The sequence below is a fragment of the Cottoperca gobio genome, chromosome 9 (genome assembly GCF_900634415.1).
Source record: "Cottoperca gobio chromosome 9, fCotGob3.1, whole genome shotgun sequence".
Lineage (NCBI taxonomy): Eukaryota > Metazoa > Chordata > Actinopteri > Perciformes > Bovichtidae > Cottoperca > Cottoperca gobio.
The window spans coordinates 18152163-18173110 of record NC_041363.1 but is presented as its reverse complement, the minus strand read 5'-3'; the positions used below and the strand labels follow the sequence as shown (position 1 = coordinate 18173110).

The window sequence follows — 20948 nt, the reverse complement described above, 5'->3', positions numbered from 1 at the left end:
TAGCAAAGTAGTTTTATTTATTTTACTGATAGAAAACTATTGTTTATCAATAATGTATATTAATATATTGTGTTTATTTTTAATGCAATCAAAGTCATCATTTACTGTGTATGCACTGACTTGCTGCAAGTTTACGAGATATGTTACTGTTTACTCTGTAATGAAGGATCTGAAAAATGTATTGTAATGCATTGATATATTTGTTCTTATTACGAAATAAAATATCAGTAAATTAATTGTGTGTTGGTCACTGAATGGATAATAAATGTGAAGCCATAATTCAGAAGTAAATTAAATAAGTCTGTCCAGATGGTATGGAGACTGGCTGACATGAATGAGAAATCATATAATTTGAAAATATGCACCACCTACAGTTGAATGTGTATGTTGGCAACTTTATCTGGATTAAATGGGCATAGCAAAAAATGACTGCTCTGTTACATAAAGAGACTAAAAGAGCCGTCATGTCAGACTGACCAAACATCTAAATGTGAGATTAGGTCCTCTTTAGGGATAATATCAGAAATAAATACTTTTCTCTCAGTGATTGTTGTTGCTTATTGTAGCTGTTTGCCTGGATGTCATTTTACCCACATATTTACTTACCATTGCATCACTATTTACTGACCTGTGCCAACACAGCCTGGCCAATTGAGGGGCTTTCTCTGATAATCCATTACGCGTGGCATCTCGACCTGCTGACACAGTGTCGACCACACAGGTGCCTTCAGCGTGAAGGGTCAACTATGCTTAGTCTTGTTTGTTTGCTAATAGAGGCATTTGTCACGAGTGTTTACTGAGCTGTCTGATGTAATTGCCCTTTTCCTTTTTCCACTTCGCTTTAAATGTGGCAACAGGCCTTGACCTAAATATATTTTACGCACAGCTGATTAGAAATTACGCACTGAATGATATGGCTAGTCTCGACTGTGCAAACGGTCCTGTCAGCCTTATGAAGACAAAAGCTAAGATGTTTGGGTGTATTAAACAGAGATGGTTGGAAGAAGCCATGCTCTTCATGAGCCTCTGGCAAGGTACATGGAATATTTGGCCGCAGGCGGTGGGAGAGCAGGTCAGACGCAGAAAGCACCTGCTGTAATGGCGCCGTTATGCGCGGTACAACTTCACACCCGAAAACCGTTAGTCTGCACCAATTTAATCTCCGAGGACGCTGTCACTCCCTGGAGACCGAATAAGTGCATTTGATTGGGCCACAACTATGAGGCCGGGGCATGGAGAGACACAAACCGGGAGAATGTCGTCTATATCAGCTCTGAATCAAACCAGTCCTGCAGCCAGAGCTGAGCTGGTAAAGATGCAAAGAGACAGAAAGGTGTTTGGTGCTGTGTGCCCCAACCAAATGGGCCAACATGGGAGAAGAGCTGCAGGGAAGAAGAAGGTATGACTTCTTTCTCTTTACAATGATGTATACAGAGACACACAGCTTTGTATAGTGGTGTTAACAGACTTTCTACCTGCAGGATAAACTGGTCCCGAGAAGCAGCAGTCCAGTCAATGTGTACGTTGAGCTCCCCTGTATTATTGAACACGGTATGCGCATCTCTGACATCATGGTTGAACTTCATGCTCTATCTTAACGCGTGTAGGTATACAGACAGCACGTGCACTTCGAGGGTTGAATCATACAGAGGCACTTTTCTTGTGTTACAGCTTTTTCAACAATTGCATGGGATGATTTGGAAGACTGTGCGTCTGTGATGAGACGGGAGAGCGACACCCTCTGCTCTCAGGTGAGAAACAAATGTCTCATTCTTATTAAGACATGTCATGTTTTTGTGACACTTGATTTGTCTTGTAAATCCACGCATTTACAACCATTTATATATACCAGAGAGCGATGATTTTGTGGCAGATCTGCATCAATATACGATTGTTAATGTTTGACACGATGTGCTGGAATTCTGCACGAATGAGATTGTAGTTTGCTCATGACACGCAGGCTACCGATAATTGGCTGGACCTCCCATGTTTTGTCCACGAGCTGCCTCTTTGGCACAGCTCACTAAACACATTACGCGACAGCACACTTACTGAAATGACCACCAAGACATGTTCTGCCATACATCCACAATGCCCTGCCTGGTCGTGGTGGGACTTTCAGGTCTGAAGCGATTATGATTTCTTGGTCGGCTAAGTTTTTAATTTATAATATGTCTTCTAATCGTTCATTTTACTCGCCAACAGGTGAATGAATCTGATGTAGATGACCAATACTTTGGAGATTATGCGCTGGATTTCATGGCAGGTGAGTGAAGCAAACCAAGTTTCTGTGGAAATAGAACCTTTACATATAAGCATTAGTGTGTGCTACTATGATAATAATAATAATAACTTCATCATCATATTTTTAACATTGAGAAAATCCTCCAAACTAAGATATGTTGACTGAAGCCCTCTGTGTTTGTCTGCTCTGTCAGATTCTCCTGCCACACTGGAGAGCAGTCTGTCTCCAGCTGAACTGGTACCATTTCAGGGATGTGTCATACCTCTCCTGACCCCTCAGCGGTATTTCTCTTTAGAGGACAGTCTGGTTCACTCTTCCACAGAAGCAGCCAGCCCATCTGCCCAACATGGAGCTCCCTGGCAGGGCATCGCCCAGTGCCAAGCCAGGGCGTTGGGAGATTCTATGGAAGTCAACAATCAGGTAAATCCTCACTGTGAGATTTATGACTAATGTGTCACTAGTGTTTCTTATTTATCTGGACTTGATGAATATGCTGCATAATGATAACTCAATATTCATATGTGATTGGATTGATCTAAAGGACGCAATAATAATATTTTTATATATGTTGGAGGACATCGCAAAGCCCTGCTTTTGACCTTTGACAAAATAATTGACATGTTTGGACTCAGTCATGGTCCTTCTGTTGTGCCAGACTTTAGATCGGCAAAGTGATGCTTAGACAAAAGACCTAGAGGTCATTTTTTGTTTATTTAGCCCAGTTTGGTTTACTGTAAAAAGGTAAGCATACTGGAGAGTTTGTGTATGCCAGTAAAACCTGCCATTCTATGCTTACAATTACATATGATACAATTTACAATTGCAAACCTCAATAGGGCTACATTTGAAACAACTGCATATTCACAGTGACTAAACACAAATATTTACATGAATGGGTTATGCCAAGGTAAAGAAAAGGTTTCTCTGTTTGAGTAATGTGTCTTCTGTCAGCATCACATATTTGTCTCTGTGTCTGCAGCTCCATGAGACTCTACACCAAAAACAGGAAGAGATTGACTCCCTTCAGGAGAGAAACCTTCACCTAATGCAGCTGGCCAGCCGTGCAAAGCACCTGGCCTCAGTGCTTGAAGTGAGTACATGGCTGAGAAGAGCACATTACACACAGTCTCATCCTGAATGCAATGTATAACCTCTTATGCATGAATTATCATGAATTAATCTTTATTTCCGTTGGTCTTCAGAAACTAATGACAGTCAGAGACCCAAATGTGAGAGAACCTTGTGGTGATAAAACTTCACTTAGTCCCTGTAAGCGTCAGCGACTAGATGAAGGATATGAAACAGAGTCTTCTGATTCAGTGGAGGACATGCTGAGGGACGTCAGCACACGCTGCAATGCCGCCCTGCACAACGCTGCTACTGGAACAAGACTACCGCAGGAATCAGAGACTATACGTATGTTCGGTGCATTCTCTGGCCTACAGACTTCTTTATCCAAAGACAGCAGCATGACGGTGGACGGAGCAGAGCCCGAGGAGTGCGTCTCATCTTTCAGAACGTCTGTTAGAGAACACTGCACCATAAGGACTCGAGTGTTTCCTCATGGACGTGCCTTCACCTCGAGGACTCAGCAAGGAGGATACCGCTTCCGCTGGGTTCCCAACGACAGCTGAAAGCAGGGTTAACAAATGTAAAATTGCATCCATTAATGCTTCTAATTAGCGACGGGAGGAAGTGTGGGTGGGCAGTGACTGTTAATGCCTAACTAATAATCTATAGTGAGATCTGTAAATGATTCAATGATGTCTTCCTCAGGTAGCGTGTAAGCCAATCAGTCAGAGGAGCTGCCTGACAAAGGAAATGATACTGCCAAAGCTTTTGTTTTCATTGTGTTTCTGTTTACATGCCTCAAAATGTAATGATCTAGCCAAACAATGGAGCAATGTCATGTTTATTTCCACAATATGTTTTGTCTTGGAAAATAGAAATGTTTGGAAATAAAAGTTGTGTTTTATAAAGCTGTCTTGGAGAGATTTTCTTTATTATGAAAAGAGTATTTAGGTGATATTCTAAACTAATTGAAAGAAACAGTTTTCAACGTGAACTTTCCTTGTTTGAGCAGTGAAACAAATGTGACCCTGTGACCTTCTTTAAGAAGCAGGGACTTCCTTCCCTTTTGTCTTCGTCTGAGTGACTGTGTGGTCTGAAAAAGGGCAACAAGTCATGATGCATCGCAGCCAACATCCTTGTTTATATTCTTTGTTTTGGAAATTGCATGACTTAGTGCTCTTCTTAACCATACTGGTAACACTTCAGCGGTTCAAACAGTATTCCCCCAGTGAAAAAAGTCCAATGTTTCCCAAAAACCTCTCATAAATCATATTTGTTAAACGTGGATAAGAAAAAAGAAAGAAGAGGAAATCAAAACAACAACAAGAGATTAACTTATTTTAACACAATGTGACCTTCTGATCTATCTATCTAATCGATCTATCTATCTATTCTATCTATTATCAATCAAGTCTATCTATCAAACCTATCTATCTATCATCTATCTATCTATCAATCTATTCTATCTATCTAGTCTATCTATCTATCTATCTATCTATCTATCAATCAATCAATCTATCATCTATCTTTCAATGTAAGCTATCAATCTATCTATCAACCATATCGTATCATTCAATCTATCGATCTAATCTATATAGCTATCTATCTATCTATCCTATCTATCTATCTATCTGATCAATAATCTATCTATCAACCTATCTAATCTATCAATCTATCTTACTATCAATCAATCAATCTATCAATCTATCTTTCAATATAGCTATCAATTCTATCAATCAATCTATCTTCAATATATCTATCACTCTATCAATCAATCATCAATCTATCTAATCATCTATCTATCTATCTATCAATCTATCTTTCAATATATCTATCAATCTATCAATCTATCTATCTATCTATCTATCTTTCAATATATCTATCTATCAATCAATCAATCAATTAATCTATCTATCTATCTATCTATCTATCTATCTATCTATCCATCTATCTATCCATCTATCCATCCATCCATCTATCTATCTATCTATCTGTATATCTATCTTCAGCTAATATATGAGAAGAAAGTATTGTGATAGTTGATTGACTGATTGATGAGGCTCTGCAACCTGTAATTTGGCTACTGATAGCCTGTTTATAATTTCAAATCATCATATAGGCCTGTCACATTACTTTTTAAAAATAAATGCAATGTCTCTGCAGAATTTAGACACCTGTGTACGTACCATACCTCGAGCATCTGTGGAAGAAGTACTCAGAGCTAAGTAAATACCAGTGTAGAAATGTCCTGCATTCAAAAGGTAAGTATTAGCACCTAATTATTCTTAAAGTATCACAATTAATTCTGACTATGCATAATGTCACATTTCAGAATAATATATTATATTATTTGATCATATTATTGATGCATTAATATGAACATCACTTGTAAAGGTGGTGGGGCTATTTGTTATTTTATTTTGTAGGTTAGTTTGTGAAATTCCCCCAGGATCAATAAAGATATATCATTATCTAATCTTCATACAATTTCTTTGTACTATTATAGTTTGTATTATTAATCTGAATCTACAAAGTAAGTAGTATCTAAAGGTATTACTGTAAAGTAGCCCATATTTAGTGGAGTATAAAGTATAATGTTTCCCTCTGAATTGCAGTGGACTAGAAGTATAAGTAGGTACAAGTACATAAAATAAAAAGTTATCTACTTTAGTACAGTAGGCTAGTTATGTTAATAGTATGAGAACTTTCTACCACTGACATCGAGGTACCAGACCCGACTATCCCCGACCCCACTGGTTGACTCCAGACTTGTATTCCTGCTGCCAACGTAAATCAAACAGGACGCTTGTTGTCAAACCTCATAACCGCACAAACCTTCACACCCAGGCTCGCCTTGAGCCACTTTTACTGCAAACAAATCCGTTTGTCACTGTCCAGCAGCGCCAGGGAGAGCGGCACAGAGGGCGAGGCTTTGTTTAAGCTGGTGGTGACACATTTGACCGGTTAAGCTACCGCCAAACTGCGGGGGACAATGCGGGAGGGGAAAGGAAAATACAGACACAATGAGTTTCTAAGGTGACTAAAGCCAAACCCGGAGAGAGGGAGGGAGGCTGCAAACCAGACAGAGTCCGCGAAAAATAAAGATTTTTTTCCGTGGAGGGATGGTTATGGCGGTGCAAGGCCTCAAATATAACCGACACAAAGTTAATGAAACATGGACAATTATCACAAACTGTACAAAAAAAGCTACAAACACAAAGACCTACATAATATTGCTGACATTAACAACACATACAATAATAAAGCAGCATATAGCAGTTTAATTGACTGCTTATAATGAATGACACACAGAAAGACTACCAGTTTAGTTGATTACAGCAATGTGTATTGATATTTATGAGCAAAATGTTGTTATTTTGTGAATGTGAGCCTACATTTACCTTTAATATTGAATTCAACTGATAGTTATCACAACTTAAATATGCATATGCTTTCAGTTATCAAAAGTCAAATACATTTCGTTGATTTGTGTGGATAAACTAAAGGTTGGGGTATTTAAACAGCAACGTCTATTTTAAATATCTGTTACATGAATATATGTGGTGGTTGCCTGAAGGAGCACTGGTGGAGCTGCTCAGTCAGCATGTGTCTGCATTGAGAGCACGCACCTGTCGCACAGTACCAGACTCGAGCTCGGAGTGAGCGCATATGGAAGTGGCAGGTGGCGAGAACGTGCGCTGCTCGCGCCGTTCAGCCCACTTAGCGCCAGAGCAGCTCATCATTAAAACGGTGTGGCCCGCCGACACACAGCCTCTTCCCGCAAAAAGAGACCATTGTTAATTAAAGAGTAGTTACAAGTAAAAAAAACGAAAAAAAACGTATTAAATTAAATGCAGGCTTTTATTTTTTGTTGGTGTGTTTGTATTCTGAAAATTGTAGCCTACAAATATTTGAATTAACAGTTTAGTAGTAATACAAATATTTTACTGAACAACTTAAATGAAATACATTATTTTGCATAGACTATAATATTTCATTTCATTCATTTATTTTTTTGTTTCAGTTTAGTTGTTAATACAAATATTTAACTTATAGCTTTTTTACATACTGTAGACCTTGTAACTGCTACAAGGGCTATCTTTTGTTGACATCATTTAATCTGACAAAAACATAACTAGAATACCCTGTTATTATGATAATATTAGCTTTATTATGTCTTTTTCCATGCCTATTATTGAAAATAACGGTTTTTAGTACATACATTAATTTCTATTTTTATGTTGTATTACGATTCATTGCTTTAAGTGACCTGTGTGTGAAGGCTATAGGCTGAGTATGGCAGTTATATGATACATTGTGTAGACTGACATCTCCTAAAAAAAACAAAAGTATGTCCTTTGTCTGGGTCATTAACTGATAACATGTTGCCGCCTCCACCTTTAAGACATTACCGCGTTGCTCTTTTTTTATGCGTCTATTAGTTTCCAGTGGAAACCAGGACGCGGAGGGAATCACTGAACAGGTCACTTGAAAAACTCAAACCTAACAGCCAATAGCAGAGAGAGAAGGATGGTGCTTCCCGCTCAGCCGTCCGCCCGGGGAGAGTATTTAGGAGCGGAGTCCGTCCAGGAGAGCAGACAACAGGTGCACCAGGCAGGACGGGGTCCTCACGCAGGCGGAGAGGGAAGGCACCAGCGCTTTACTCAAGTAATAGAAACTTGAGATGAAGCTCACAGGTGGAGAATCAAATGACTTGGTGAGTAATTTATAAAATAATATAACAAATAGCCTAATAGACATTTCCTTAGTAGACTATCACATAATCTGTTTCTGCTGCTACCAGGCAACCACTTTAAACTCTAAACACATGGCTGTGTCTCTTTGTTACAACACCTGCTACAACCTGTGGCAAAATTGAGCTAATTTGACTATTAAATGTTGATAAAATGAACCTCCATGTACTGCAATCCATTATAACATTATTAAAGTAACCCCAAACCTTCTGAATAATCATTCAGTCAGAGTCCAGTCTTAGTTTATCCTAAGAAAGCAGGTTTTGACGATGAGCGTCACTTTTTGTCTTTTTGTTTCCATAACCAGGACAATATGAGGAGAATGCTGCGAGATTTTGTAGGAAAGAGAAGACATTGCCCCTTCAAGGTAAGATGGGGAAAAAACGAAAACATCTGCATCAAAAGGTTAATAGTTGTGGCTGCAGCAGTCTCTGATGTGGTGGTGACGGTGTGGCAGTACACTGCTGCTGGCTGTGCTATCTGATTGACAGCTGTCAGCTGCACTCCTCACTGCTGCTACCACTGAGCCCAAACACCCTATCGCACGTCATTCACCTGGGAAATTAAAAGTCAACAAACGGAGAAAGTTTGGAAGGGGATGAAGGAAAAAACATTAAATTGTACATTCAGCACAATGAAAACTATTCAGCCCCACATCAGTTCAACATAGTCAAATGCGTTCATTTGCATTTACAACAGGACAATGAGTCGTGGCTGGTTGGGAGGCAGTGTAATGTTAGCTGATGTTTCTTTTGCCAGCTCACACTGCTCTGCTACCTTAACAGTTACATTTGAGACGTTTATCACTCATTCCCTAAATGCTCAGACTTATGCACTTTTGGTGCATCGGGATTTTGAGATGTTTAGAAATTAGCTTTATCTTAAAGTAGAGGATGTCCAATGTAGGCAGCTGCTCTTATTTTAAATGTTTAAGGTAAAAAAAAAAAGCAAAAGAAACAAAGATGGAACAATTTATGAAGATGATAACAAATAGATTTTCAGCTCTCTTATCGTGGGTGGCTGGTAGGCAGTGTCTTGTTAGCTGGTTGATTCTGTGTGTGCCAGTTTACCTGCTGCTGCCCTCCAACTGTCCATTTAAATCCTCACCAACAAGCCAGAAGACTTCTGCACTCAACATGTTCTTCTATCAATTAAAAACAGCAAGTTGGGGTTCAGAGCTGCAGTTGTACTTTTGATGAAAGAAGCATTTTTTTGTGATCATTTATCGGATTTTTTGTATATTCAGACTGAGAGGTAACTTATTCCAAAGACACGGAAATAAAGGTTTTAAACTATGTCAAATAACAAAATCAACTACAGAATACAGAATATCAGTACCAATATGTTTTCGTGTTGCATTACTTGCACGTTGGCATCAACATTGATTTATTTATTTATCACTTTTTTAACACAGAAACTGAACAAAATGTCCTGAGCTCATTAGCTAAATCAAATATTTATCACATAATTTTATGTTGGATGGATTATTTGAAATTTTCTGGGCTCAAATCAGTCAAAACGGGATAAAAGGTTATGCTTCACCATAAGAAAATCGATTTTAATGTAAACATTAGAAAGGGATGGTACAACGTACAGATTGAGGCTAACTAAACATTTGTAAAAATCCAAATGGCTAAACAATCCTTCGGCTGCAGCAGTGGTCATTTTAAGGAATGTTCATTATGATTGTCAATATTTACCACAGGATGGTCCCCACACACTCAGACAAACACACACGCTCCGACTAGCCTTGAAGTGGATCTTTTCATCTGGCATGTTTCTGAAAGTGAGACATCACCCAAACACCCTCACTGTAGCAGGTCAGAGTTCAGTCATTCCTTGCTGTCAAAGCACAGGAAACACCGACACAGCACACACAGATGTGTCCCGTATCCATCTCCATCATAGCTCCACCCGTTTCTTCAGGATGATTCCTCGCACCAACGCCGTGGCCTCTTGTCGAACGCTCTCCACGGACTCGTCCGCTCGCCAGAACCGGACAACTTTCCCCTCTGGATTCACCAGAAACTTCCAGAAGTTCCACTTGGGAATTTTCTGCACAGAATCTGAAACACAGCACATTAGCAAGCGTTCATTAATGGTACATCTTATCCAGGAACTCATGTTTCTACGTCCAGTGCTTCTCATAAATCAACTTGTAAATACAGATTACTGCTCCTCGCTTATGTCTATATGACTTAGTTGCATTTTAAGTGTTGTAAAATATCAAATAAAATCAAACCTGAACCTCATAGCAGCAACTTTTGCAATCATTTAATGCCATATAAATAATTGTCCTTTTTGTTCCAGCAAATTGAATACAGGAACAATTCAAGATACCTCATCACATTGATGCAAAAAGATCTAAGTTAATAAAGTGACATCTACTACAATATAAGCTGTATGACAAATCATTGCATTGTATAGTCATAACAGCGATATAACAAAAAAACATTCACACACTGGGTAATTATTTTACGGTTGAATTATTTCTGAAGTCACTGGGATGTAAAATCAGTTGCTGCTTCAAATCAAATCAAATTTATTTGTATAGCCCAATATCACAAATTATACATTTGTCTCGGGGCTTTACAGACTGCACAGGTTACGACATCCTCTGTCCTTAGACCCTCGCATCGCACAAGGAACAACTTCCTAAAAGAAACCCCATAATTAAAGGGGGAAAAATGGAAGAAACCTCAGGGAGAGCAACTGAGGAGGGATCCCTCTCCCAGGACGGACAGACGTGCAATAGATGTCGTGTGTACATAATACATTTTCAATATCATAAAATGTATTATGATTTTAGCAGCGATGTAAGGTAATATTACACCAAAAGTAGGAACTTGCTTACACATAAACCTAAATTTAAACTAAAATCCATTCAGTTTGCATAAATAAGTACCAGATTTTACATTTCAATGACCTCAGTTCACAGACTAGTTATGCAGAAGTTCTTTCAGATGCATGTCCATAAATATAAACGTAACCATTTTGAAACGCATGAATAAAAAAATAAAATCCCTCTGAGGAAGCATAATTATGTACTTTGTATGTTGTTGTATATTTAGTTTGGAACATGACAGCTATTTCTTCAGCTATTTTAGTAAAAACCTTTTGTTTTGTTTTATCAATTACAATATCAAACATTTACTGTTTGCAGCTCCACAAATGCAAAGACTCTTCCATTATACACTGAAGTTTGACAGGTCATAAAATAGCATTTAGTCGCAGCCCTATGGGAGAGTGTGGTGCAGTGTTAGGTCCAGACTGCACTTCCTGTCAGACAGCTGCTCACGTTTAGCCATAAATCATTCAGTTAGGAAAACTTAACCAAATATAGACATTTGTCATAGTGATGCAAATATTCGTGCAGTCCTGCCTTGTTGGACTATGTGGTGCACAGCCGAGAAGATGTGGTGAGATGCCGACCTGTGAGGAACTTGAAGGCAGGATCTGCTTCTGAGCCCATTATTTTGATCCTGCTGAAGAAGGGGAAGGTGACGCCGTAGGTGGACTTGGCGAAAGCCTCGATGTCCCGGCTGGTCCCGGTCTCAGTGTCCCCGAACTGCCCGCAGGGGAAGGCCAGGACGTTGAAGTGAGAGGTGCCCAGCTCCCGGTGGAGCTCCTGCAGAGAGAAGTAGTTCGCCTCCGTCTGCTCGCTGTGACTCGCCACGTTTACAACCAAAGACGCCTGTACAAGGAGGGGAACCCACAGGGTTTAATAACTGTTTTGTGAAATGCTATAAGAAATACGTGTTGTGAAACACACTGTTAACTGACAACGTTGACAAAGTTTGCACATATCTCAAACAGAAATGACTGGTGATGATGTGGACTTACTTTTCCTCGGTACTTCTCCAGAGACACCGTCCTCCCCTTCGCGTCTTTCACCTCGAACGAATAGAAATCTGTTGGTTTTCTCGGCTTCAGCATCTGAGTCTGCAGGAGGAACAAACACCCGACACCGACTGTCATCAACAGGACCGTTAACCTTTTCGCTTTCGGGTTGGAGGACTTTGTAGGGTAGCCCCCTAAGGTCTCCATCTTGGAGGGGGAAGAACAAACCGTGGTCGTAGCGGGGGCTCCTGCATAAAGTCTTCGGACGGATCCTGGAAAAGGAAAAAAGCTCGACAATACCGGAAACTGTGCAATACTTCCTTCAAAATAAGACAACTAAAAGTGTCGCACTCAAAAAGCATTAGCCCTGTAGCACTTTATGAAGTTTTTCCATGTTGATATTAAACCATTTATTAAAAAAATTACCGCTAATAATACTGTTTGACCTGAAATATGAAGTGAGAAAGCATGTTTCATCAGCATTAACTAGAACACATTTGTGTAACTCTTTTTATTAGGGTGTTTCAGAGTGAAACATATAGCTAAACAATAAAAAATAAGTATTTTAAATATATGTATTAAGAAGACTTACAAAAAAACATGGACATAACAAGACATATATTTCTATGAAAATCAATGTCAAATCAAGTTGAATAGTAGGCTATCAATAATGTATGAAAGATGTGGAATATTTTAATGGTCGTTGAAAAACAACTGACTCTAAACTGGATTGCTTCCAGCATGCACACACAATAAAAAAGCATTTACAATGCTTCGGCTTTAGAAAGTGTAACCGGAAGTTTAGCTTTGGACCTTGTCTTCTTGACACTAGTGAAGTTATGTGGTTTGAAGTTTGGAGAAGTATAAAGTTTGTGTCGTTTTTTTTTTGTATTTTGAGATTATTAAAACTGCCTGAAATACATGTTAAAACATTTGTTTGTGTCTTCTCAGGGACAAAACGACGCTCATGACGTCTCGTACAGGAGCTTCAGGAGGCGGATCACCCAGAGGAGCAGCAGTGAGGGTCCAGCTGCGAGCACACCGCTGGCCACTGGGCGGCGGTGTGAGTCCAGGTTTGAGCTGGATACAGTCTGCCAGACACTGGAGCTGGACTCTCCTCCGAGACACCATGAACCAGCACAGAGAGACCTGCAGGGAAACCTTCAAGGTATTATTCAAACGAAGAAGTAAATGTAGAACACACACACACACACACACACACACACACACACACACACACACACACACACACACACACACACACACACACACACACACACACACACACTCACAACAGTGTTCTCATCAAAATGGATCAGGAAGGAATGACCCAAATTCAGCTATGAAGTCACTTTAACTGACTTAGCTGTTTATAAAACATATTTTAATCAACTAATACAACTAGTTTTACAAATACATTGATTATTTATTATCTATAGCTTTACCACCATCACATTTGACTTTTCCCCAAAAGCATTTAAGGCATCTTTAACTACATTACATAAAGGAATACTTGACTAAAGTTCCACCTATATGTAAGAGTCCTGATAATGGCTTATTACTGCATTACATTTATTCTTTCTGATTGATATGAACAAATGCAATAATGCTGCAACAATTGCTTGTGTAATTTATGCATCAATTCATTGTGTTTCCTGCAGCATGCTTCAAATGTTACACCTAAGTTGTCTGTGTTGCATGCAGAGTGACATTTGTATGGTTCAACTGTAAAATACCTTGCCTCCAATATATAACCTGTGTGGGTCATAACTCTTACACCACCATATTTCAGGGCTGATTGCTAAAAATATATACATTTCATTCAAATAAATGGACATAGACTGATAAATTGCTGCCAGAATTAGTTTAATCTCCTATGATGGTATAAACATTGGCGCCCAAATTCAATATCAGTCCAAATGTAAGAGTGATTTACTTTTGTTTTGTTGTTAGAATATACAGAAACGTGTGAAACCTCCATAAAAGGTGCTTATCTCATGTGTCTTATCATATGATTTTTAATGCATAACTAACTTAGGCCCTAAACCACACACACTCAAGTTTTCACTCTTTGTTATCTTCACCTTTATGTTCAGCTGTCTCACTGTGTGGATTCAGATCAGCATTGTTTTGTGCTGTAATGTCTTCTGTGATATCATATCTCCTGATCAGAGACAGCGCTGGCAGGCATCTCGCACTGTGGGGGTGTACAAAACCCGCTATGCACCTTCACTGCCAGGGGATGGCCTGACACAGAAAATGTTCCACAACAGGTTTGTTGAAGGAAGTTGTTCCTGTGACGCTGAATGTTTTTCTTTGTTGACTGCCCAGAGGAAAACAAATCAAAAGATGTTTCATTGGGTTTTAGACTCCCCTCTGCAGGCTGTCTTTCTTTCTAACATGATCATATATATTGTATGGTCTAGCCCCACCTTACATCTGTGAACTTCTATGCCCCTATCTATCTGCATGCAATCTCAGATCATACAACAAAACCCCCTTCACAGTCCCCCGATCGATACTTAAAACTAAAGGAGACTTTGCTTTTGCTGTCAGGGCCTCAAAACTTTGGAATAGTCTTTGTGTTAAAATTCGTCTTGCAACATTGCTGATTTAAAAAATGTATAAACTCGCTTTTTATGTATTAACTGTTTGACTTGTTGGATGTGTTTCTTGTTATGGGGTTGGGGGTTGTAGTTTATTATTTTGTACTATTTGTTAATTTGTGAAGCACTTTGTAAGCCTGTTTTGAAAGGTGCTATGTAATTAAAGTTATTATTATTATTATTATTATTATTATTATTATTATTATTATTATTATTATTATTATTATTATTTATGATATCAATGATAATGTTGAAAAGTCAGTTACGAGACAGAAAGCTCAACAAATGATCTGGTTATTTGGAAGCTTTATGCAAGATTACTTAAAGTGTGATTAAAATAAAGCTGTGAGATCATTTAAGGTTAAAACAACAACCATGTTGTACCCACATGTACAGTATTTAGAATATGGATAACTATTACTATTATTATATTATTATTACTGAAGGAGGTTATGTGTCGTCATGACACAACATTCATAAAACATGGTCTAACTCTGTCAGAATAAGATTAGATGTGTTTTAAACATTAGTATAAACATCATGTAAAAGTAATAATAATAAAAATAATAATTCCTTGTTTTTGCAGGGACGTGTGTGGAGAAGTGCAGTTCAAGAACAGGGAAATGCTCGACAGGCTGGTACAGCATGAATGCTTTTTTTTGTTTGTTTGTTGTCACTAGATTCTTACAGCGCTTCAGGACCCTTGCACAAAAAGTAAAACAGCTGATTATTTGAGTGACATGTAGAATGATACTGCATATTGTCATACCAGGAAACAGCGAGTAATGGCTTAAACAATTGTTGCTCAAATGTTTTACAGTAACACAACCACATCATGTCCATCTTATATTGCTCATGGAGTGATTTACTTTTTAGTTTAGGTGAGTGAAAATGAATGCAATGGACCTTTCATGAAACCAAAGATGTATTGCTTTGGGTGTGAAACTTTGTGTATGTTTTTTATGTAACTGTGTTTTTATCTTGTATTTTTTCCCATTGCAGGTTCTGATGGGAGAAGACATGCTTTGCAGCCATTTGATGTTCTGGACAATACATCCGTAAATCAGCAGGGGAAGTCAGTGATGATGTTGGCGGCACCGTCACTGCTGAACGACTACTGTAAGAGAAGATATAAATCCTGATGAACCTATGTTCTTTTTCTGTCTCTGTGTTTAAAGCATAATGCTGGATGTACATCTTTACAAACACACAGTTTCCTTTTAATGCAATTCTCATTCACTGGACACTGTTGTTTTTAGCAAATGCTCGTAGGAAATAGAGTATTTGTTGGGGGACCATTTTCAGCTGCGGATTAACACATATTTGGTCTCTAGTGAGTGTTTACTGCAGCAGAATGATGTTTGTGGGATTGGCACAAATACACTGTTATACTTTCAAACATAAAAATGTAATGAAACAGGTAAACAAATAAACAAAATATGAGGAGATATTTCTTTTTAGTTTCTGGTCTAAATGATCTGATGGTGTTGGGGAGACTCCTGTACCTACTGCTTATAAGCTTTAAAGAATCAGCCAGACTATTGTTTTCCCAACTTTCATAAGGTCACACGACAACGCTGCTAAAAAATAGTCAGTATTTGACTCAGTACAACCTCAGTAGTCCTTTTCTCTTTTCCATCTCTTCCCTTTCAGACACTAATCTTCTCGACTACAGTTGTAATGGTATGATTGCATTAGCACTGGGCTCTTCTGTTTACCTCTGGAATTCAGAAACTCGTGCTCTGGTGGGATATTTGGACCCGAGTCCACAACCAGGGCAAGCGTACATTCAGACCATCTCGTGTCTGAGCTGGAGCAGAGATGGCAGAACTCTCTGCATTGGCACCAGGCGAGGGGAGATACAGGTAAATGCTCCAGAGCTTAAAGTAAACGAGGACAAAGAAGTTAGAAACTGATTCATACAGAGGTCTGTGGTCTCGGGGGCCTATGTGAGGGGAGGAGTGACACCTTGTTGAATCAGCAGGATGACTGTTTGTGGTGTGTCTCTCTCTTTGACTTTAGTTGTGGGACGTTGAACAAAAGCAGAATATGAGGTGTCTGCCGTCACATCTGTCCGTGGTCAGGGCTCTTTCCTGGAAACAGCAGTTACTCAGCAGGTATGTGTTGGCAGTACACAAAATGAAAGTTATAAAGGATTCCAGTATAATTTTTAAGTCTATATGTTTCAATAAAGTTGGAATGACATCCACATCCTGATTTAATGTTTTAGCAAAACAAAATGTAGCTTTTGCATAAAGGGCATCACAGTTATTAATACGAAGTGTGTAGTATTCATGCAGGAGAATGACGCTTTCCACAATCTTACAGTGGCTCTGTTCTTGGACGTATACATCACTTTGACCCTCGTGCTGCTACACCTCTGGTGGGCGCAGCCGTGCAGAAAGAGGCAATCTGCAGCCTCCAGTGGTCACCAGGAGAAGACTGGCTGGCAAGTGGCTCCACAGAGGGCCTCCTCTGTATATGGGATAGTGACATCACAGGGGTCACAAGGTCACGTCAGCCAATCACTACGATTAAACAGCCCAGCGCTGTTAAGGTCAGTGTCAAATGTGATGAGGTGCCCGTATATTGTATTGCATTTTGTATTTTATATTTTGCAGTTTTTTCTGTTGTTTTTTGTAGAGATCTATTTCGTCACTTTTAAGTTTAAGTGGTAATTGTCTGTCACATTAAATCTACTTTGATTCAATGTTGTAAAACAATAAAACATAAATACTTTTTATAGGCACTGTATCTTATCCAGGGATGCTAATTCACTGTGTTCACTGCTAACATTTGTAGGTATTTGGTCATAAAGTAAGACACTTCTAGCAACTGTGTGTTCTGCTGTATGACTTGATGGTGACTAATCTAAGCTCGTACAAACTTGAGCTGCACAGTAGTGGTTGAAGGTTTAGATGTTACAGAAGTTTTTAGAAACCCTGTTAGTTGATCCTGCGACTATTCAATCAGCTGAACACTGTGTGTGTGCTTTTGTATTGCTTGTGTTTGTGTGGTTAGGCAATGGGATGGTGTCCATGGCAGAGAAAGATGATCGCGACAGGAGGCGGATGGAAAGATGGAGAGCTGAGAATCTGGGACACAGATTCGGGGACTTGTGTGACTTCTGCCAACACAAAGTCTCAGGTGCTTAAGACTCAACACGCAGAGTTATTTATACTGTGTATACATATCTGACAGACTATTCCTAATGACTTCAAATGCAGATCTGTTCTCTTCGATGGGCTGAAAAGAAAAGATATCTGGTCACAGGTCACGGCCGTCCTCATCACCAAGTCAACTGCTGGTCCTGGGAGTGTCCCTCCCTCAGCCCCGTCTACCAGCTCAGAGGTTAGAGAAATAATGAAATATGATTAATGTACAGCTAAATCCCTCAAAGCATTCACAACAGCCTCATAGGAATAAATGTTTTGCATCATTATACATGCTGAGTAATTCTAATATAGCACCATCTGTGTGACAGTTGGACCTGCAGCACTGACGTCTTTTGCTGAGATATTTAATGGCCATTTTGTGCTGACTCATTCATGTCCTGGGTTTCCAGTGAATGTGAAACTTAAACACATCAAATGTGATTACGTGTAAAAATACTTACATGTTTGTATGTGAAAGACTTCCTTTGAAAGATCATTTTAAAGGTGTTAATGTCTCATCTGGTATTCAGTTGTGGCTACTCTGAGACCTTAACGTTTTTAACATCAATCGAAGAAATATGGTGCTCTTTGAGACTCCTTTTTGATTTTTGATTTGATTTGATTTCCAGCCTTGCATTGAAGGTGTTTATCCCTTCTCAATAGCAATACGTAGTCAAAGCTAGAACTTCTCTATTACTGAAATTAAACATTGAGAGAACCTTTGTGTTATATGGGAAAGAAGATTTTTAATCGTCGAAGTTGAATCATGTTGTTGTTTTTTCAGGTCATTCTCATCGAGTGCTGCACTTGGCCATAAACCCTGACAGCACTCAGATGTTCTCTGCTGGAGCAGACCAGCGCTTTCACATCTGGGACATGTAATTATCAACATCACTGAACATGGATGTGAATGTTGTTGACATATGATCAGACTTGTGTAAAACCGTATGCCACGTACAATTTATAAATTACAACATTTATATAGCACTTTTCCAATCTTTGCGATCACTCAAAGCGCTTTACAACACATGTCAGCATTCACACACATTCATACAGAGTCAGAGGCCACATACAAAGTGCCACCTTCTCATCAGGAGTGATAAACACTCACACCATTGGCCATGCCATCGGGAGCAATTTGGGGTTCAGTATTTTGCTCAAGGACACTTCAACATGTTGACTACAGGCTGAGGTTGAACCACCGACCCTCCGACTGGTGGACGACCACTCTACTTCCTGAACCACAGCCGCCCCAACTAGAGGACTCTGTAAAGATGTGTTTTAATTCATGATTTAAAAGCTGAGACTGTCAGTAGTCAGAATACACATTGGAGGAATGTTATAAAGCCCAGGTGCCACTGCCAGTACAGCAAAAGCTGAATCATCTCTTGTCTGGAGTTAAGAAGCCTTTATGGAGATTAAGCAGTCACAAATTCACTGGTGTACTCTGGTGCCTGGCATTGTAAAGCTTTGTATATAATGGGAAGGATTTAAAAAGTCTTTCATAACCAGTGCAAAGAAGCTCAACTTTTAGTTAGGCTCAGGAGAATGTTTTTAATTATCATCTAGTACAGCCGAAGGTAGACAGGAAAGGGGGAGAAAGAGAGGGAAAGGCATGCAGCAAAGAGTCGGCTGCTAAGGACTCAGGAGAATATTTTAACGCAATTTTTCATTGTTGTTGTAACTTTTGTTCGAAATAAAATACTGTGCACATGGGACTAATTACCATTTACTTTGCTTATTTATTCATGTGACTTGTAAACATTATGTTAATGTTTTGTTTTAATGTATATTATCATTTCTTTCTTGGCTATATCCTAAGATAAGTAACCCAGTAAACACTTCTTATATGTGGAACAATTAAATCAAGTCTGGGTTTTTTCCCTCTATTATCAGGTTTATGTGTTTTTACTTGACATTTGTTGATGTGTGTCACTTTGCTCGGTGGGCAGAGTGTAAACCCAAACTGGCACTAATTGATTTTATCTAACAGTAAAATTAAGTGCATGCGTTACATGTCAATATATGCAAAGTTAATTACTCTTTGCAAAGACCTGTGTGTTGAAAGATGTCTCACTTGCAAGTATGTGAACGAAGAAGAAGAAGACTTCCAATAAATAAAACTTGATACGTCTTTTGGTTAACATGTTCACAGACACAGAAGTGCAGAAGAGATTGTGTAACATGGGAGGTTTTCTCACCACAAACATCACATTTTCAAAGGCTACACAACAGCACACTGTGACAGTTTACCAGGATACACAAACATGATACAGATGTGCTTATAGGATTTCTAGCCAAGGCTAATTTGGGACCCATACAGATAAAGATACAGAGTTAATGATGTGAAAAACTCAATTTTGCAGCATTGGATTGGCAGATGAGGGACATTGCACAGTCAATCATGCAACAATTATACACTTAATCTAAAAACCTACAGTGGCTCATAAAACTACAGGAAACTCAAAATTGTGAATTTGTAGCAAAACATTGGTTACTACAGTAGTGTGGCGTGTTCGTTAGTCGGTTGGTTCACCACTTTGGTTCGGGTGAAGTGTCTCAACTGCTAAATGGACTGCCACTAAATGTAGACATTCATGTCCCACTCAGGATGAACTATAAAAACCATCGGGACAAAATTTCAATGTTCAATATTTAGATTTAAACCAAATACCTGACAACTACTGACATTCCCATTAGCCTCAGATGTACTTTTTAAGATGTTTATTGCTAATTAGCAAATGTTAGCATGCTAACACGCTGAACTAAGGTGGTGAAAAGCACACCTGTTAAACATCAGCATGTTAGCATTGTCATCATGAGCTTTTAAACTCAAAGCACCACTGTCTCCTCACAGACCAGCTAGCATGGTATATTGATGTTTTTTTATGCCGTTATTGGATTATAATGGAGAGATGACAACAAACAAGGGGAAAAAGAACAAAATGTAAGAAAGGTTGTTCACTGTTGTTGCCTTAAACCATTAGGCCTCCAGGGCAGCGTTGCCAGATGGGAAATGTTAAACTATCGTACCAGAGGCTTAAAATGTTGCTGAAAAAAACAACTCTTCAATTAGAGCTTACTGAGAAGCGAGGTCAGGTGACACTGTGGACTTGGTTTAGCACTAAAAACTACCACTAGGTGCAGCCAAACTATTTACATTAAGGTAAGAGCTTCCTATAAATGGCTCTAATAGGACAAGCAAGCAACAAATGAGAAAAACTAAAATCACAAAAGAAAAGAAAACCATGAAAACACCTTGAGAGGCCTGCATCGG

The 20948-nt window shown here is 39.0% G+C and overlaps 3 protein-coding genes across 3 annotated transcripts; 2 read left to right on the top strand and 1 right to left on the bottom strand.

Moving 5' to 3' along the window:
* The first annotated feature begins 1315 nt into the window (after positions 1-1315).
* Positions 1316-4161, top strand: LOC115013821 (multicilin). The gene is made up of 7 exons (XM_029440345.1): positions 1316-1399; positions 1482-1551; positions 1672-1751; positions 2206-2266; positions 2439-2665; positions 3225-3335; positions 3448-4161. The coding sequence occupies exons 1-7, from the start codon at positions 1316-1318 to the stop codon at positions 3877-3879; spliced, it is 1065 nt and encodes a 354-aa protein (XP_029296205.1). The 3' UTR covers positions 3880-4161.
* A 2824-nt stretch (positions 4162-6985) lies between these two features.
* On the top strand, positions 6986-19387 carry LOC115013796 (cell division cycle protein 20 homolog B-like). The gene is made up of 15 exons (XM_029440307.1): positions 6986-7066; positions 7992-8033; positions 8378-8437; positions 9317-9324; positions 9979-10171; positions 12862-13078; positions 14083-14183; positions 15103-15154; positions 15519-15635; positions 16170-16381; positions 16539-16633; positions 16845-17073; positions 17538-17663; positions 17744-17867; positions 18456-19387. The coding sequence occupies exons 1-15, from the start codon at positions 6986-6988 to the stop codon at positions 18551-18553; spliced, it is 1755 nt and encodes a 584-aa protein (XP_029296167.1). The 3' UTR covers positions 18554-19387.
* gpx8 (glutathione peroxidase 8 (putative)) lies at positions 9400-12117 on the bottom strand. Its single transcript, XM_029438784.1, has 3 exons — positions 11914-12117; positions 11503-11764; positions 9400-10136 (listed from the first exon to the last, which is right to left on the bottom strand). Exons 1-3 carry the CDS (start codon positions 12115-12117, stop codon positions 9973-9975), a joined length of 630 nt encoding a protein of 209 aa, XP_029294644.1. The 3' UTR covers positions 9400-9972.
* Positions 19388-20948: the final 1561 nt, after the last annotated feature.

What these genes read in the sequence shown, in the direction of transcription:
- LOC115013821 (XM_029440345.1), top strand. Translation starts at nt 1,316, where the DNA reads ATGCAAAGAGACAGAAAGGTGTTTGGTGCTGTGTGCCCCAACCAAATG. An exon ending in CCCCTGTATTATTGAACACG is followed by an intron (nt 1,552 to 1,671) that starts GTATGCGCATCT and finishes CTTGTGTTACAG; the next exon opens with CTTTTTCAACAATTGCATGG. An exon ending in GCGACACCCTCTGCTCTCAG is followed by an intron (nt 1,752 to 2,205) that starts GTGAGAAACAAA and finishes ACTCGCCAACAG; the next exon opens with GTGAATGAATCTGATGTAGA.
- LOC115013796 (XM_029440307.1), top strand. Translation starts at nt 6,986, where the DNA reads ATGGAAGTGGCAGGTGGCGAGAACGTGCGCTGCTCGCGCCGTTCAGCC. An exon ending in GTGGAGAATCAAATGACTTG is followed by an intron (nt 8,034 to 8,377) that starts GTGAGTAATTTA and finishes TTCCATAACCAG; the next exon opens with GACAATATGAGGAGAATGCT. An exon ending in GGGAAATGCTCGACAGGCTG is followed by an intron (nt 15,155 to 15,518) that starts GTACAGCATGAA and finishes TTCCCATTGCAG; the next exon opens with GTTCTGATGGGAGAAGACAT.
- gpx8 (XM_029438784.1), bottom strand. Translation starts at nt 12,117, where the DNA reads ATGGAGACCTTAGGGGGCTACCCTACAAAGTCCTCCAACCCGAAAGCG. An exon ending in TGGAGAAGTACCGAGGAAAA is followed by an intron (nt 11,765 to 11,913) that starts GTAAGTCCACAT and finishes CTCCTTGTACAG; the next exon opens with GCGTCTTTGGTTGTAAACGT. An exon ending in TGCCTTCAAGTTCCTCACAG is followed by an intron (nt 10,137 to 11,502) that starts GTCGGCATCTCA and finishes GCTGTGTTTCAG; the next exon opens with ATTCTGTGCAGAAAATTCCC.